At 33.9% G+C, this 20,553-nt stretch overlaps 1 protein-coding gene across 1 annotated transcript in view; it reads right to left on the reverse strand.

Moving 5' to 3' along the window:
- The window catches only part of LOC125681346 (uncharacterized), a 79,344-nt gene that overhangs the window by 24,530 nt on the left and 34,261 nt on the right, over positions 1 to 20,553 (reverse strand). Inside the window, exons 17-23 of the mRNA XM_056156666.1 lie at positions 15,535 to 15,744; positions 4,213 to 4,311; positions 3,711 to 3,838; positions 2,475 to 2,543; positions 2,072 to 2,135; positions 1,323 to 1,456; positions 77 to 296 (exon numbers count right to left, since the gene is read on the reverse strand). Coding sequence (XP_056012641.1) covers positions 77 to 296; positions 1,323 to 1,456; positions 2,072 to 2,135; positions 2,475 to 2,543; positions 3,711 to 3,838; positions 4,213 to 4,311; positions 15,535 to 15,744 — 924 coding nt within the window. The remainder of the gene's footprint in view (positions 1 to 76; positions 297 to 1,322; positions 1,457 to 2,071; positions 2,136 to 2,474; positions 2,544 to 3,710; positions 3,839 to 4,212; positions 4,312 to 15,534; positions 15,745 to 20,553) is intronic.

Raw genomic sequence — 20,553 nt, forward strand, 5'->3', positions numbered from 1 at the left:
TACTGTAAATTCACAGTAAATAAAACGTTCTGGAGAGTCTTATTTTTCTAAAATCATGTTAAAAATATAAACTTACACCAATCAAATCAATTAGTCCTGTCCTCATAAACTCATTCCGTAAATGGATTCTGAAGTCCAGATCATCTGGCGTACTAACAATGGCATTCACTAACTGAATACAAGCCACCTGCATGGGCTGATTGTCCCTCATTCCTAGTCCCATTATCACTGGGATAAACCTATCCCTCCCTCGAATCTCACCACACACAGTTATACCCTCCAAAGCTTTCTCATGCCTGAAACAATATGAATGAGATATCATTTCAATGAATTCAAATTCTAAAATGTGAACCTGCATACTTTTAATGTCTTTAAAGATGTATGATCTGTTTATATATTGTTACAGTATATATATATTCTTTGATAAACTTCCAAGAAAATTTCATGCAAAATGTGTTTCCCTCTACCAAAGTTTCAAACTTTTCCATAACTGCAAACCTGAATGTCTTTGACCAAAAGAAAAGAAATACTAGTAATGTGAAGAACAAGATGTGTTTATGAAATGCTGATGTCCCCATACGGACAAACTCCAAGGTCAAGAGGTAAAAAATTTTGGTACTTAAAAGTCTTGTCACAAGGAATACACATGTGAAATATGAAAGCCCTAGACCTAACTCTCTCTTCAAAAGTTTAGCCAAGGCTAAAAAATTTCAAAAGTAGGTCAAACTCCACAGTCAAGGTCATGAAGTCAAAAATTTGCTATCTAAAGAAAGGTCTTGCCAAATGGTATTCACGTTTGAAATATGAAAGCCCTATCACCAACCCTAGACCCAACTCTTCAAAAGTTATGACCAAGGTTAAAGTTTTTCAAAAGTAGGTCAAACCACAAAGTTAAGGTCACAAGGTCAAAAATGTTGGTACCAAAAGAAAAGGTCTTGTCACAAGGAATACACATGTGAAATATGAAAGCATTATCACCAACCATTCAAAAGTTACGGCCCAGGTCGAAGTTTTTGCAGACAAACAAACCCAAATATTTATGTCTCCAAATCTCCAATTATGGACTTTAATGGCTTTTGACTTTAATGGGTTTATTCCCTTCAGACAATAGACAAAATAAAAACATAATAACCCTAGTACTTTTCCAGTCAAATATTCTGCAGAGCTTATGTTTTCCTATATTGCGAAATACCCACTGACTAGAAATAAAGTTCTCTGTTATCTTTCCACTGAAGTAACATTGGCAAAACATGTTTCGAATTGTAAAAAACTCATCAAATATAGAAAGGTTGTCACCCTATCTAAATGATAAAGGCACATACCCATCAGGAGGGACCAAGCAAATGGCAGCAAGCAGACGGACAGCCTCTAACATTGTGGTGGGGTCAGAAGGATCCACTGTACGTGACAGAATAGTCAGGGCCTCATCATGTTGGATTATCTGCATCAGCCCAAACTGAAATACACAGAGACAAGTGAAACAGATGGGGACATTCTAACCATTCACTAAAATACACAGAGACAAATGAAACAAAAATTCTTATTATTCATAAACTGATACACAGAGACAAATGAAACAGAAATTCTAATCATTCATTAAAATATAGAGACAAATGTTGGAAATTCTAATTATCTAATTATTAATCAATTAAAATACAAAAAGAGAAATGAAACAGATGTGGAAAATTCTAATCATTCATCATTCCTATTGTATTGCAGGTCCCTGTATGCTGTGGTACTCAAATCTTTTTTTTATTTTTTTGCTATAACATCACCAAGTTTTGAAAACAAGAGACATGTACAATGTACAAGTACTAAATCTATTCAATGCATGTCTACCAATAATATTAGATTTTAAAATAGCACTTTAAAGATAGAAATAGATTTCAATAATAAGTATCAATTTTAGTCTAAAGGCCAATGTACATGAATCCCATGAAATAAAATACTTTTAAATTAAAGTTTTTATAATTCAATACAATTTAAAAAAAACAAAACAACAAAAACTCAATCCTTGATTAGTGCACTCAACAACTTAAGGAAATATTTGACAGACTAATAAATCACTTACTTTGTTGTTCATGAAAGCTTTTAAACATCGGACACATTCATAAGTACTTTTCCTCTCTGTTTTACTGTAAAAGCCATGTAACAGTAATGTAACACTTTAATGTACACACAATGTAAAACACTCACAAACAAAAGAAATCAATTTAGTAAATTAAGACAACTTCATGATTCTGGTAAATCATTATGTAAAGCATGCTGTCACAAAAAATGTAAATACAAATCTTAGGTTGGCTGAAGATTATGATTCAATTGCCTATTCTAAATATTGTAAATGTAAAATCAAATGCATCATAATATCAATTTCTATATTCTTGAGGCATATTCATTCAAAGATATAGCAGCTGTTTCTTTAACGGAGAGCAATATCAATCTAAAGATATGATAAAGTATCAGTATATACTCACGAATCACAGCAGTAGGTTAAATTTCGTAAAATTCCATTCAGACCATCAAGCCCAAAGTCTTCAACCCAGCTGTACAATAAAAGTGTATTCAAGAATGAAAATCAAGAAGACATGTTTGTAAAACATATATATATGCTGGGGCCCTCTCCCCCAAACTGAAATTAAAATCCATGTTCAGAAAACATGGTGCCCTTTGACCTGTAATTCAGTTGCTCTATAGTTGTTTCCCTTTGTTGAGCTCTTGCATGCAGTGAGACACAACAGGCAATACAATGTAGATACATATATTTGTGTAGACAAGTGGTGGGTACAAATTTTACGACATTCAAATATTGTCTAAAGAAAGATAATCAGTTGCCATGCAACCACCTAAACTATGAACACATATTTTATTCATTAAGTTTATGAGGTATTCATATTCAAGGATGAAATTAATAGCAGACAAATATTGAACATTCAAATGTTGCAAGTTGTGTGGCAAGATAAATTTCCAGCAGTGTTATGTGCATTTGAGTCAGACATGGACTTTAGAGTCAAAATTTTATTCCCCTCAACAACAAAAAAACCTACAAAAAAAACCCTGAACTTCTATGCAAGTATGTACGGTACTCAAAAATGTAATTGAGTATTTAAAAGAATTTTGTGTGATCAATTAATAATCAATGTTGTCCTGTAGTCTATTACTTCAGAAGACGTCATCAATTACCTAAAGTTATATATCAAAGCATACAAGTAAAAATATAAATGTTGATTATATTGATAACTTTTAATTACTTAAAATATACAACTCATGCAAGTCCTAAAAGTTGAATAATCAAAGGTATGGATATTAGATGGCAATTCCAAGAATATTTTAAACACTCAAGTGTTTAGAATGTGAACAATGATACATGTCTGGGTGAACGATTCTGACCGTTGGAGAAGAGTATGTGGTTTTCAATAATGAATTAACTTTATCACATTAAAATCTATATTCGTTCGTATGAATGAGTATGGACAGATAAACAAAATTACCTAATAAAAAAAGAAGAATCTGAGCAATAAACTAAATATTTTTGTATAGAGTAAGCATTATCCCAATAAATCTTAGCTGTAATCAATTATATTACAATTATACATAATCCAAAATCTCTGCAATTACAGATTACTGTTAATTACTGGAAATAAAGTAATCATTACAATCGATAATGATTACTTTGATACGATTTCCCCATGTTGGTCTGAAAGTACAATCACCTGACAGGGTTACTGGTTAGAGACACTCTGAGAGATTCCAAGAGCCGGAGACGCTTTTCCCCTTTTATATCAGCATTGCGGAGCTCTGCCACAAAGTTCTGTGGAGTGTCTAGGTCTCTCTGTTTAGCCTACAACAGTACAAATTCAAATGAAATTTTGGCAAGTTAACTATGACATGTACAGTTCTGTAAGTGTTGGTATTGAATATGGCACGTAATTGAAGACTTTAATCAAGCATTACCTGCTTAGCATTTCAGCATTTATTTTACCTCAGAAGAACAAATTAAGAAAGCTAAATAATTTTTTTTTTTAATTGTCCTTTAAAGCTTTTATATTAAACCATTTCTTTTAAATGTACACTATATAAATGTGTGCATGTCTGCAACCATTCTCATTTTGACAACAAATAGTTGTTTTAATTGTGGGATTTACTATTCATTGCATGAGTCATCACTTATATGTATGACATGGATGCTTGAGAAAGTTGGGAAAATTTTTGTACCTTTCCTGCAGTGACCTGCATAGACAGCATGTTTCTCTTCATTGGCATATCCCAAGCTCTTAGTGGGGCCTTCTTTTCCTCTGTCAGATTCATGTCATCCTAAAAAAGATGATGCATGTAATTCATAATATTCTACCTGACAAAAACAACTGATGCATCCGAATACAAACTTTACCTCATACAAAAAGATAAGATTTAATTAATATTCACAATTCTATCATCTATTATTTTACTCAGTGATACATCATATGTACATGTAATTAGATATGTTCCATCATATTATCATTATAAAAGTAAATAGGTGATCAATGCATTTCTATGTCATATGAATCCCCAAGTACTACTCCACCTATCAAATCAGATTCCTACTACATATAGATACTAGTGGAAAGGCCTTGTTACATGGATTATGTGAATACATATCAAAGGACGTTTACTAAAAATCCAAAAGTTAACTATAAGCAGTTTTAATTTTTTTTTTTATATATAACTGAATCATAGTTCAATATCAAGCACATAAGATAATACTATTGGGAAGTCATTGAAGCTACATTGTATTATAGATTAATAGAATCCCTCATTAGTACAAGTGTGGGATAGGGAAATTCCACTAAGGGATCAAGATTCACTGTCTAGGACAACGCTTTGTCAAGTCCTAGACAGCGAATTTTGTTTCAGAGGTAGAATTTCCCTATCCCACACAAGTAAATAAGGATTATTATTCTCACATTTTACCCATAGTCTAGTTCATAAATTCAAGAACTTAGAGGAAATTCATTATTATCAAAATCCTCATTTTAACTTCAATGCAAAAACTAATTAGACAGCCAGAAAGAGCATACCCAGAAATGGTTTACATTGTAAGTGTAAACTAAAATACCCAACACTGTCCACCAGAAAGCTATGTCAAAATAAAATTTAAAGAAAACAATACAAAATATTTTACTTCACCGTGTAACATACATCATAAAAACTATTATGTCAAAATCAAACCATGTCACAGCAGTGTAAGACAGAAAAATCTCACACGACTGTCTTGCATAGGTAAAGTTGATCTCACACTGGTGATAATGTGAGAAATCAAAAATCTTACTTAAGAGTCATAAGAACATTATAGCTTTTAGCCACATGCAAGCTGATTGAGAATGGCAACATGGAATCTTCTGATCTGGAGGATAATAAAAAAAAAAAGAAAAAAAGATGTTATGTTTCTCAGAATTCATGATCTGTGAACAACTATGCCTTCAAACATGTCAAACACAGCTATGCTCAGTTAAGAGGCATATTTAAATTTGACAAAAATTAAACTGATTTGTTATAAATCAGTTTTGATCATCATGAAATTCTTACATAATGACCGGTGTAGGACCAATATGACCATATATGAGATTTTCTGTCTTATACCCCGATGTCATTGAGTATGATGATTTCATAAATTTTCTATGATTTATATTGTTTTCTTAAAATTTCAATATGATATAGCTTTCTGGGGGACAACATTGGAGCTTTCTGGTGGGCAACTTTGGTTTTTGTTGTTGTTTTTTCCACTAAATACATGTAAAGTGTAAACCATTTTCAAGTACAGTGGAGCCTCGGTAATCCGGATGCCATTAATCCGGACGCTTCACCTTCCGGACGATTTTTCTAGGGAACGGAATTTTTATACATTATTTTGCATCATTAATCCGGAAATTCGCGTTCCGGATCCGGACGGTCACTTTTTACTACAAAATGTTATAATGCATTGAAAATTGTACCGTTAATCCGGACGGTAATTTTGGTTAGGGAAGGTTTGTGTCGGACAATTTTAGCAAGGCGTAAATTATAAAGAAAACAAGCCAAGCTGTCTAATTGGAGCGATTACCTGTACCCTGTCAACACCTCCCTCCAATTAGGTGGTGTGTGATGATAAGTCTGTTAGATAGCACGTGCCGATCAAGACATTGTATTGCCAATTTTCGCACATAGGATCTTTATTGCATGTAGTGTTGAAGTTTGTAAATAAATCTGTAGCATATTATTTTATAGTCTTGATCAATACCCTAATAGTATTAATAAATTAAACATCATGCCGTAATGATATTTTTTTTTAACTGCTACAGTATCAGTTGTACTGATTCGTAAATTGATATCGGCATATTCAAATCTAAAGACTGTAGATTATATTTCTAGATTCTGGATTTTATACTGTTGATTGGTGTGAAATATACATTTATGTTCATGGACATGTATATATAGTATAAGTTTTTAACGTTTAGAATGTCACGCATATAGAATGTACCTGTGTACGATTGATTCTTGTTGCGATGTTGTAGAGCTTTATTGTTTTCGAATTTTTAAAATCTGCGTAGAAGTGAGAAAATTACCATTTTAAGGAAAATTATAATTGAATTCTGTATGTACCTGTAATGTTAGTTTCACCTGAGTTTTGTTCCGTTATTATCGCATCATGAAAATAATAGGTGCGCGTGACTAGATCAAAGCAGTAGTAGGTCTTGATATTACGAGCTTAAATGATTTTGTTCTCCTGATATTGTCTTGGATAATTATAGAATATGAAATATAAACTCTGGCAGATTGAATTTTGGTTAAAGAATGTTGTCAACTGACATGATAATCACGAAATTCTTATATCAACTTTGGACGATGAAGATTGTTTTAACAGATCGCCGAACCCGTGAATCGTGACAGATGGAAATTACCGGCCTCTTTAAGAAGTAAAAGTGTGATGAAATGTTTGAAGTGTAAATGTTTATGTTAGTTATGATTTAATTACATAAAGTGCTTCATTATTTGTTTTAGTGCTTACGGTACACAGTTTTGTATATTTATTTGTAGGGATCATATGTATGTACAATGTAATCACAGGCAAATACACTGAACACGTACATTAAATTTTAGTGCTTGAAATACATGTAAATGTTAACATTATCATAAATTATTTACTAATGCAAATGGTTCAATCCAATGGTAGAATGTGTTTAATTCACTATGCATCAATAAAGTAGGCACATATTGGCTACTTATGCAAAGCTAGAAAATATGCGATTCAATTATCCGGACGCTTCATTTATCCGGACGATTTTGCTGGGAACCAAAGTGTCCGGATTAACGAGGCTCCACTGTATGCTCTTACTGACAATTTAGTTTTTGCAGTTAAGTTCAAATGAGGACTCGATAATTTTGAATTTTCTCAATCTTGTCCCTTCAGTGGAATTTCACTAGATCAAACTCATTATAATGAACAATTCTATTAATTATGCTAATTAATCCTTATGATCTTGGATGACAACAGGAAGATACATTTTAAGCTATATATAAGTTAACCCATCTCTAATTAATATCGCATAAGAGCCAGTGGTTTGTTTCCTTATTTCACAAATATATGCTATCATCAGACAATTGTATTTCATGTCCACCAGAATTCTAGTTTTTACTGCATCAATACGCATCATTAGTTATATGTAGTATCACCTGCAAGGGCAAATTAACCAATAAGGGCTGCATCAAGGATACAGAAGCTCTATACTATCACTATAATATCCATCCGTCAGTCAACATTGTATCTCAGTACCTCCCGACAGGATTTGATAAATTCAATATGGACAATGATCTGAGTACATAGAATTTGAGGGTGAGGTCAAAGGTCATGTGATACTGAATGATGGCGTGTGTCATGATATACATTTCTAACATCTATTCAATAGACAAGATGCATATTCAGCACTTCAGTAGAAAATGATCAGAGCACGACATACATTATTATACATGTACCTCTATGCAACTCGTAATCCGATTGGTCTAGACAGTCACGTGCCAGGGATGATAAAACTTCATATCTCCCTCTCAAACATCATATCTCCCCATCATATTTACCCCTTGGGCAACCTCATGCATTTTCCATAAATTTAACATCAAGATAGACGAAGTGTATTGTGACGTCACAATAAGTCCTACTAGTCATTATACTTTCGTAGTTCATAAGGCACTAAATATGCGGATCTCTGATGCAGTTAAATCGTCTGGTTTTGGTTGATACAAAAACAAGCAAGTAAATCAGCATTCAAGAAGAATGGAAATACAAAAACTGGTTATCATATCACTGTATTTCGTTGTTTGTACCTTCTCATACGTTGACGGCGCGGTGTTACCCTTAGAGTGATCTCAGCCACATACAATGTACAAGGGTCATTCATTAAATATTGCAACCTATGGCTTTCCATTAAATATATGTAGAATTTCAAGTTTTTCTTTTCACGGTCTGTTAGTTCCATTCATTCCTTCTGACAACCACACGCATTTTGCTTTAGTATACATAAAGTTCTTGCATTTCAAAGACGGCATGGTCACTACACTGAAGGATTTTTAGTTCAAAGATGGCCCCTCAGGCGAAAATGGAAATGAGAGCCTATATGAGAAACTGTGTATTGCTAGGGAAATCCTTAAAAGACACCTACAAGGAGATGCTTGCTATATATGTGAAGGCTGTAATTTCACACAGTATAGTTTGTAGATGGATGAAGAAATTCAAACACAGAGAAACAAGTCTGGAAAATCGAACATGCACAGAACGACCAAAATGTGTAATGATCCAGAGAAACATTGATGCTGTGGGTACATGATAACAGAGGATGCAAGATACACAGTAAAAGACATTGCTAGGGCCCTCCAGATATCAACGGGAATCATACATAGTTTTAACAAAAGAACTCAGTCTGGTGAAAGTTTCAGTCAGGTGGGTGCCTCATTTGCTAACTGAAGAACAAAGAAAACAAGAGTAAAAATGGCAAAAGAAGTTAAATCGTTTAAGAACTGTGACAAAAGAAAACTATCTAGTATCATAACAGGTGATGAGACTTGGATTTATTATTTTGAGCCTCAAAGAAAGGTGGATAATAGAATGTGGCTTCAAAGAGGCAGAGGAAGGCCAATAATTGCAAGGAGATGTCAGAGTTTTAAAAAAGTTTTGTACAGTACGTATTTTCTTTGATTCTAGAGGTGCAATTGTTTGAATTCCTACACCTAAAGGGAGGACTGTTAATGGTTTGTTTTATAAGAACAGGGTATTTAACAGAGTGAAACAAGTTTTCTGTAAACGACGCCCAAAGACATGTCTTCAGGGAATTTATCTGTTGCATGACAACGCTGCAGGGCACAAACACAGAGATGTAAAGGAGTTTCTGAGGAGAGAAAGAGTTGTAGAGTTACAACACCCGCCATATTCGCCAGACCCGAGTCCATGCGACTTTTTTCTCTTTCCTAAGCTGAAGAAAATGCTATCTGGAAGAAGCTATAACTCTAGATTGGCTCTTGGAAGTGGTGTCCATCAGTGTCTTTTGGGTATCCCACAGAATGAGTATCCTGACGCCTTCCGGTCCTGGATAAAAAGACTTGAGACGTGTGTAAAAGTAAAAGGGGAATATTTTGAAGGGTTAATGAAATAAATCATTTGATAATCAAGCTGTACGTGTTTTATTTTATTCAACCAATTGCATTATATTTTGAATGGCCCTCGTATAGATGAGCGGACTTCAATTCCAAATGCACTTTTGTAGTCTTGCTTTCAGCCTTTGTTTCGGTATAATAAACAATTTATTTGCATTAATGTTTGGGAGATATGAAGATTTATTCACCCAAGAAAAATCATATTCCCCTTGGGTGTTGCCCACGGGGAATATGATTTTTCTTGGGTGAATAAATTTTCATATCTCCCTCACTATCATGCAATAAATGTATAATCATTTCTAATATATTTTTGGAGTTCAGATGTTCAAAGATCTAGGTCCTGTGTACCAGAAACAGTAAAATACTAAATCTATAAACTCAGTCTTAAATACGCATCTCTATAAAGAGCATGACAGAGTGTATCTCAAATTATATGCTGTGTCAAGAAAATCTTTTGTACACTGTAGATCACACATCACTTGGCAGTCTAGGATTAAACTACACCCAAACTCAAAATTTGTTAAATATCATGTTTTGCATTTGCTGCAAGATGGGTGAACATCTAAAGAATTTGAGCCACTAGGTCAAAGGTCAGGGTCAAAATTGTACATTATTAATATGAATTTATCATATGGCCCTGCATGACTGTTAATATCTTAGTTATCCACTATGACAAATTTGTTGTGTTTCTTCTTCAGATTAATAAAATTGTTGTGTTCCTTTTGATTAATAACTACTTCTTTTTTAAATAATATTGTAGGAATACACATCATAGACAACGTTCCAGAAATTTTCTTTCCATAAACTCTACAATTAACAAGAGGTACTGTGAGCAATGCTCACTAAGAATACCCCCCGCTTACCCCAATCTCCCAAAGGGTGTTGGTAATAGGTAAAACTTCAGTATTATGATCCAAAAGGTATCTAGGAACACAGCATCTCCATGCGATGAAAAAAGCCATTAAAGAATTTAAATGGAAACCATATTGCTACTTCGATGTCCAGTGTGCATGACCTTTGACCTTTTGACCCCAAAATTGATAGGGAACATCTTCATCCCATGGGTAGTCCATATGTATGATACGGTGACTGTAGGTGGAAAGGATAATGCTTTAGAGCCCGGAAACCATATTGCTACTTCAATGTCCAGTGCGTTTGACCTTTGACCTTTTGACCCCAAAATCGATAGGGAACATCTTCATCCCATGGGTAGTCCATATGTATGATACGGTGACTGTAGGTGGAAAGGATAACACTTTAGAGCCTGGAAACCATATTGCTACTTCGATGTCCAGTGCACTTGACCTTTGACCTTTTGACCCCAAAATCGATAGGGAACATCTTCATCCCATGGGTAGTCCATATGTATGATATGGTGACTGTAGGTGGAAAGGAAAACCCTTTAGAGCCCGGAAACCATATTACTACTTCGATGTCCAGTGCGCTTGACCTTTGGACCCCAAAATCGATAGGGAACATCTTCATCCCATGGGTAGTCCATATGTATGATATGGTGACTGTAGGTGGAAAGGAAAACCCTTTAGAGCCCGGAAACCATATTACTACTTCGATGTCCAGTGCGCTTGACCTTTGGACCCCAAAATCGATAGGGAACATCTTCATCCCATGGGTAGTCCATATATATGATATGGTGACGGTAGGTGGAAAGGATAATGCTTTAGAGTCCGGAAACCATTGCGTCTACAGACGGACGGACGGACAGACGGACAACCCGATTCCAGTATACCCCCCCCCCCCCCACAACTTGTTGCGGGGGGGGGGGGGGGGGGTATAATAACATTGATATGTATGTAAGCATCATATTTCAGAATACAATGTATGCACATGTCCTGAATGACACCTAACACCACCAGCGAGGCTGTGTTATTGTGGCAAATTTACATAACCACATACCATCAGAAAACATTATCACAGACACTTTGCATGTTATAATTCAAGTATTTAGAAAGTACTGCATCAATTATGCAGGCATTCTGGTGTATCTTAAATATCTTACAGCAAGTCATCATGAGACAATTTTACCGAGGAACTGGCCTATTTCCGCCCCTTGCACCAGCTATGATTGTCCTCTCATTGAGGTCTGGCTCAGTGAAAGCTTTTATATAGGAGCAGGAAACATAGCATTCTTCATGTTAATGAAAAATGAATTAGGACAAATGAAATTTTTCACACTCAAGTGGATCAGACATTTCTTTAAGCTGTATTTGTGGCGTGAAGTCTAATTTGTTCATCACAAATGTTTGTTATGTAAGTTCTACATGGCTGCTTCTCTGATATTTCTACATCTTATCATTTGATTTTGAAAATAAACTTATCTATATGGTATATACTTATGTTTTTCACTTTGTCTTCATATAAACACTGGTACACTGTATGTTTTGTAAACACTGGTACACTGTCCTACGGTCAATGACACCTTTAACACATTTTATCAACCACCTGTCACACCGCGTTGTGATGCAATAGCATGTAGAACATTAGAAAGTTCTTTGTACTTTTAAAACCTGATACTGTTCCATCTATTATCTTCTCAAACGGTGCATCATCTTATCACGGTGCAGTTGTATTCAACAAACAAAAACAAACACATATATACATAGTGTCAATGACAATGCATAGTTGTATTATACTAACAAAAACATACACATATATACATCGTGTCAATCACAATGCATAGTTGTATTATACTAACAAAAACATACACATATATGCATCGTGTCAATCACAAGACCATTGTCACCAGAAAAGATTTATGTACAAGAGGACCATTGTGACCCCAAGATCATAAATTCGTATTATATCATCCACACCGTTTGTGTTATGCTTCCTCATTTTTATCTACTTTATATGTATATTCATGTTGATGTTCACACACAAAACAAAGCTCAAAATATCACTATCTGATTATGTGGGTTCTCTGTCCCTAATCAACACTGACATAGCCAGATTCCAAAATTGTAGGTGCTTATCTTCTTATTAAAGGTACAGCTTTTGCTGACTCGGCCTATTCTTCATAGTGAAATGCCCAGGAGGGATAAATCAACTGTGACCCATCTATCAAAATCATGAACCAGTACCAGGCTAAACAGTTACCCCAATGTTATCAATTTACACTTCTTAAAAGGATTTATTTCCATCATGTGAACTGGTCTCTAAAACCAGATTTTATTCAGGATGACTCGCATTGTAAATAGTTGATTTCAGCAAAAAACATAGTAATAATAAAACATGGTCATGTATTGAAATACATAATGGTCACTTTAACATGTGACCCTGACCCCCTCCCAAACATGGAATGACAACCACATAATGGAGGCCCCCTTTCTATCTGTTCTATGATTATCTAAATGTCTCCTTCATTTAATCTTAACATTGAATTCTTCAACATTTATGCAAGTACATGTTTATGTACCGTAGTTGGTTTTTTTTTTTAAAACCCTGAATGGATGTTATATATTTTCCTCAGAAACTCCTTTCATTCATATATTCGTTTAAGCTACCCGAACTGAGGTTAGGTATAAATTTGTACATGATTGAGCAATACAAGGTCACCGAAATGTTGATCATATAATCAGTTTTATTGTAGCTCATCAGTCAATAAGATTTTCTAATATATGATGCACAATAATACTGAATGCATGCTGAGAATTTGAGCATAAGAACTGGGAATACCATATTATACCCTAGTAAACACACCATGTGTAGGTCAGCACTGACTCAACTTTCAATGCAATATCAATTTGACATTTTCTTGATATAGTTGATATCATAAAATTAATATTGATAAGGAAACCAATTTAAAGATATCACTAGTATTTGTTCCTGCTGATATTTATTTCCCTTTTCCTCATGTATGGACTGGTAGTTCAACCTACTATGGGTCTAACCAAGAACACAAACTAGATTAAATTAAGAAATGGAGAGGTGGGATGCATATTTTAAAAGAAACATTTATTAGCCAATAGGTAATAGTATATATTTTCAGTTAGTAACACTGAACTTATCACTGATCTGGACTAATAATCAGCACAATAATTTTTTTAAAGTGGTCGTTGCATAATTTTTCAAGCATTTCTCACTGCAGATAAAAATGGTAATACACAAGTGCTTGATAGGTATGCAAACACATGCAGCAGGGGTTCCACTGGGACTTAACAATCAGATACACATGCAGCAGGGGTTCCATTGAGACTTAATAATCAGAAACACATGCAGCAGGAGTTCCACTGGGACTTAACAATCAGAGATACATGCAGCAGGGGTTCCACTGGGACTTAACAATCAGAGACACATGCAGCATGGGTTCCACTGGGACTTAACAATCAGATACACATGCAGCAGGGGTTCCACTGGGACTTAACAATCAGATACACATGCAGCAGGGGTTCCACTGGGACTTAACAATCAGAGACACATGCAGCAGGGGTTCCACTGGGACTTAACAATCAGATACACATGCAGCAGGGGTTCCACTGGGACCTAACAATCAGAAACACATGCAGCAGGAGTTCCACTGGGACTTAACAATCAGAGACACTGCAGATCAGAGGGACTGACTTGCAAGTCCCTGAATAATAACCAAAAATATAGGCATTAATGTCAAGTATTTCATCAATCATGTAGTGCATGTTTGTGTTTGCTTACACATGTCACAAGAAGATAAACACTTTCACAATGGCTTAAAATACTAATTTACAGTACAACAAATATTTAAATTGACAACATTAAGTGTGGACTTGGATATTTCTCACTCAGGCTTGCTAAATATCTATGGACTTGAGCATGTTGAAAAAAAATATTTCAATCCATGAATATACATATAGCTAATAGCATCATGTTTTGGGTCATATCTGCCTAAGCTATATCTAGCTAAATAGGAGGGTCCAAGCAAAAGCTGATATCACTATCATGTACCCTGCTGATCTTAAAAACTCAACATTAATTTTTAACACTGTGATGATTGTGGTAACATGTGATGCAGAAGCACAATGCCTTCAGGAGCTATATAATAATAGGACATAATTCTCCTATTGATTACCGAGCTTAACATTACATACGACTACTTCATTTGTTGACTTTAGTCATCAGCCAAACTGTGAATCACTTTACAGCCCTATACAGTTAATCAATATGGATTTTCTTTAAATATCAAATCACAAATACCGCACAATATTGTTTTATCTCTTGACGCATGTTTCTCTCCTTCAAATATATATATACAAATAGTACCAGACTCTAAATGATATGTAAACAATCATTATACTCATTAATATATTTCCAGTAATTATGGCATTTAGACTCTTCACACATACACACTCACACAAACACACACACATTGATATATGTATGACATTTGATTTGAATGCGAATTTGATAGTGGGGGAGGTGAAAGGATATGTCGTCAACGTCAGGTGTGTACTTCCTTTCAAATTAACGAGTGGTACTCATCAGATCTGTAGAAAGTATCAATTTTTTTTTTTACAAATAGTGAGGATTTTTTTTTTGGATACAAATACATATATATCCAAACATTTAAGATATATATTAATAAAGAAAATCATCCAGCAAATGTCATTTGTGGAATTTTGTACTCATGTGGTTTGTTACAACTCAAGTTTGAAGTACATATGACACTCTGAATGCTGACATCATCAAGCATTACAATGAAAATCATGTACTTCAAATTTCCACTTTCTAAAATTCCCAACAGCGATGCAGACATCTTTCAGTGCTTAACACTCACATACACAATCAACCCATAATAAGGTCAATGTATTGTGACAGTGTTCATGTCATAATAATGATAATGTGTACAGAGAACATATCCTTGAAATATTTACAGGGGTTAATACATACCAGAAGCTGCTCGAATCTTTCCAGGACCTCTTGGTCTGACAAATTACCAATGTTGTCTTGTGGGGAAGGTCCAAACCCATACTGTGTACCATTTGTCTCGGAATCCCCAGAAGAAGGGAGACGAGAGGACCAGGTGGCAGCTTTAATGTCTTTGGACTTGGAAGACTTGTCCTTGCCGATCCTAACTGTATTACGTACCATCTTGTCCAACTAAAATAAGACACTCATCACAATGAAAAGTTGAACAATTGCACATCAATATTAAGAAAAAAAAAGATTATTTACATCATCACACAAAAATGATACTATTGGTAGTAATGACATAACAATATTCATTGCACATCAAACTTTGTCATGATTGTGGATAAAGTCTTTATGTCTTTGTCTAATATATATGGGAGATACTTCAGAGCCCAGATTGGCCCATCAGCCACCTCTTGAACTGCAGCTGATTTTGACTATGGATTATTCCGTTTACTTGATCAAGATTTAGGGCTCATGGTAGGTGTGACCGTTTGACAGGGGATGCCTACTCCTCCTAAGCACCTGATCCCACCTCTGGTATGTGCTGGGATCTGTGTTTACTCTACTCTTAATTTTGTATTCTTTATAGGAATTATGAGATTGATCACTGCTTGTTATCTTCCCCCTTTTGATGTCATCTTTAACTACCATTTTATTAAAGATCAGTATGAATATATCCATGCCCACAGAATAGGTTATACAGAATATATCATACATAATTACTACAACAGAATAGGTTATACAGAATATATCATACATAATTACTACAACAGAATAGGTTATACAGAATATATCATACATAATTACTACAACAGAATAGGTTATACAGAATATATCATACATAATTACTACAACAGAATAGGTTATACAGAATATATCATACATAATTACTACAACAGAATAGGTTATACAGAATATATCATACATAATTACTACAACAGAATAGGTTATACAGAATATATCATACATAATTACTACAACAGAATAGGTTATACAGAATATATCATACATAATTACTACAACAGAATAGGTTATACAGAATATATCATACATAATTAATAATTATTCAGGATATTGTGGAATTACTTATTTTCAAGGGACCAAAATTTTGTGGCTAGAGAAAAATATGCATGTTCCTGAAGACTCAATTTTGTGGTTGAATTATCATTCTATATATATCATAGTTGAGTTTCTCTTCTTTGTTCAGGGTTTAAATTTGTGGACATTTTCATAACACAAATAGAAATTTAGACCCCATGAAAATAAAAGCCACAGAACCAATTATTAAAACTTATCATAATTGTAATCCATCACCGACAGACGTGTAACATACCCATAGTGATGGCATATAACTGATTAATGTTCTCATGATGTCAATGAATATAAACATTAAATAAAAATGTCAGTTCAGTATTATGAATGAAATAACAAGTCTGTGTCACCTAATCACCGAAATGATCTTTTGAAGTTATGCAATACTTATGATCTGCAATTCTACGATATAACATTGTGACATTAAAGGGACTGGTTCACGTTTTTCGAAAGAAAAGTTCTTCATTTTTTTATGTTAAAAATGAATAATATAGCTCATTTAATGTTGACAACCAAAATTTGGACAGTCTGAATGCAAGGATAAGAGCAATATTTTAGCTTTGATTCTGTGATATGTAAACAAAGACTCTAGTCTTTTTATGTAAACAAACAAACCAGTAAAATGTTAATTTTGTAATTAAAAGCATCTTCATATTGTATATTCACAAATTTTAACTTTTAAATGAAATATTTTACCTAAAGTATACTTCAGATGTGATATATATAATAAACTTGGATCTGACAATATCCATTTATTTTGAAAACCCCGTAAACAATAACACACCTCAATCTTTGTTTTCAAAACAAATGATAAACTCTCTATAATGAGCCTCTGTCATGATGAATAACCTTGATTTTTCTGTGAAACCTTCTAAGCAATTAGACAGTAGATTTTAATCATTTAAAGTGAAAAACAAAATTTGGAGGGAAATCGTGAGTCAGTCCCTTTAAAAATTTTTTTTTAAAAAGTGTGAACATTACAAATTCGTGATTTAAAAATAAATAAACATTAGTGGAATCCTTAATCTTTCTTAATACCATGTTCTAGCTCTGTGGATTAATTTTCTAATCATTTAACACCCGATATTCAATTACAGATAAAATATGACAAGAGTTCCACAAGATGGGGCATATACCCTGCAATGAGTGTCTACAAGCTTTTTCTATGAAATCCCATAGTGACCTTGACTTTCAATCTTGTCATGCCTTAAAACATTTAGTAATTTATTACCAATCACTTTCATCTAAAATACATGTACTAAGTCTCTGTCTACAATTGTGTAATTGTGATGAGAAATAAATTCAGTTCAGTATCTAGTTTTGAATCCGCTACAGCTTCTCAAACTAGAAGCAGTAGCTGATTCAAAACAATTTTAATTAGATTGCCATGACCTTTTAACTCTAAACTCAATAGGATTCCTCTCTTGATAACAAAGCTACACGTAAAGTATCAAATCAATCAAGCAACAAAAATGTGACCTGTAAAGTGTCTACAAGCTTTCCAAAAGTGACCTTGACCTTTTTGAACCCAAAATCATTAGCCTAAGGGTTCTTCCTCTCCTAATAACAAAGCTAGTTACATGTAAAGTATCAAAACTGAAGCCTGTAGTGTGTCTACATGGTCTACAAGCTCAACAATACACACACTCACGAATGGTCCCAATACAATATACATCCCCTCTCACAATAATATGAGAATTATCATATACATGTATGTATTTATTTGATACTTATCTTATTTCTTAGGTGTAACTGTTATAGTAATATAATAACAGACTTATTCTGAAACTTTATCATGTTTATAATATCAACTTTGAGATTTGTTGCAAAGGAGACCTTTCATATAATGAATTTGAAATGATTGACCATAATTATACATAGTACATGTAATTAATAAATAAGTACAGTAAAAACAGAGACCTAAAATCAAAAGTTGCTTGCTTAAACTCTTTCCTTACTGACTGAAATAAATCCCTAGACACACATAATTTTTTTCAGGTCCTTTTATATACAGGGCTTTAAGACAGTGTCCTGATCCCTTTAGACTGGGAAATTTAGCATATTTTTTTGTTCAGTTCGATATTTTTTAAATCAAAATACAATCACCCAGGTTTTATTTCAATTAACGAGGCATCTTTTCTTTTTTAAGTAACATAAGATCAATATAGACTCATGCAATTACATTCATTCAGTAAAACCAGTTTTCGCGAAAACATTTAAAACTTGCTGGCCAGTCAGACCAGTGAACTGTCTTAATTTACTGGCCCACAGTGAAAGAGAGAGAGAGCGAGAGAGAGAGAAGTCTTATTGAATGTACTAAACAGAAGACCACTGTCAATGATGTTGAAGTACCATAATAATGCATTTACAGTATAAATTTACTAGCCCCCCCAAATTTTCATAGTACATATTTATCACATACATTATGGAATGCATTGTGAAATTGTGCGATTAATTTACTGAAATTATGGTTATTACTCGTATTCATATCCACCCTAAGACATCCTTTCTGTCGATACCAGAAAAACAACACCGTACACGGTATTCTCTCTCTTTCTGTCTCTGCACGCAAACAACAATACTACAAATTCACGTATTTTTCACAAACATGAAAACAGCCCGAGTGCACCTTTGGGAGTACTCAGTAGCCTTCTCTACCAACATCAAATGCAAACGATTGATTAATTCTATATTAAACTATAGAAATTGCATAAAATCAGAGATAACTGCATTTGACGAAGTTCATTTTAATTGGACAATGCAACAAAGCAGCAATTACCGGGGTGTGCAGATGTTCATTGAATATTCACGTGATCAAGGTACAAGTTATCTTGACAATTACAAGTATAGTTATCGTTCTTTACTTTAAAGAAACAAATCACGATGTCCAAACACTTACTCTATGTGCTATTTTTTGATTTATTTTTATTTTGATGGTAAATTTAAGCAAATAAGACGTTTAGAATATCTAAATCCAACATTATATTTAATGTGACTTACAAAAAGTCTACAAGCCCATCGGACTTCTTGATTTTTTATTTTCACTGACCCGACCGTAAAATTCACTGGCCTCGGTCTTCGGACCAGAGTTTTCGTGAAGACTGTAAAACATCTCTCAGGGCTGTCAAAGTACATGAAATTTAGTTCAGAATTCTCTGTATTTTTCTTTATTTTGGACAACAGCTGATCATTAGAGAAATTCATCTTAGTACTTACATTGTCTCAAAATTGGGAATTTCTAGACTAGTAATTAGGGAATGTTTGCTTATTTTCCAATTGGGTACTTTAAGGGTCTTTTTATCTACCCAATTTAAGGAGATTGATACGTGATATACGTATTTTTTTCTTTATCAATTCTACCATGAATTTGGAAGACATCTGTGTCATGTTTTCTTCGTAAACAAGTTGTCTTTGCTCTCTGTCTATATATAGCCTATTGGGAGTAAACATTTAATATAAACTTTAAATTACTCATGAAAATAAAAAAGGATAATATTGCCTAGTTTTCTCTCAGCGGGTCCAACCTGATTAAAAAAAATCTCCATGAGTCACTCAGACTTTGTTGGTTTTTTTTTTTTAAATGGACATGTATCTTAATTAGCAATTGCAATATCTATATTAGATTATATTTTAGATATTTAGATCCTGTACAACAGTATACACCAGTAACACATTTACAGAAAAAATTGAACATAAAACTGCAATCTATCTGAAGCATTGAAAAAAGAAAAACATCAAGATGCTTTTAATCTATTCTAAAGTTGGGAGAAGGCAAACAAAGATTAGATTTTGAAAGTGGCCCAACCCCTTCATATTCAGTCAAAAGAGAGCTATCAGATATTTTTAAAGGGAATCCTGTATTTTCATTGATTAATTTAAGAATAAATATGCACCTCTTATAAT

This window comes from Ostrea edulis, chromosome 2 (assembly GCF_947568905.1).
Source record: "Ostrea edulis chromosome 2, xbOstEdul1.1, whole genome shotgun sequence".
In the NCBI taxonomy this organism is placed as follows: Eukaryota; Metazoa; Mollusca; class Bivalvia; order Ostreida; family Ostreidae; genus Ostrea; species Ostrea edulis.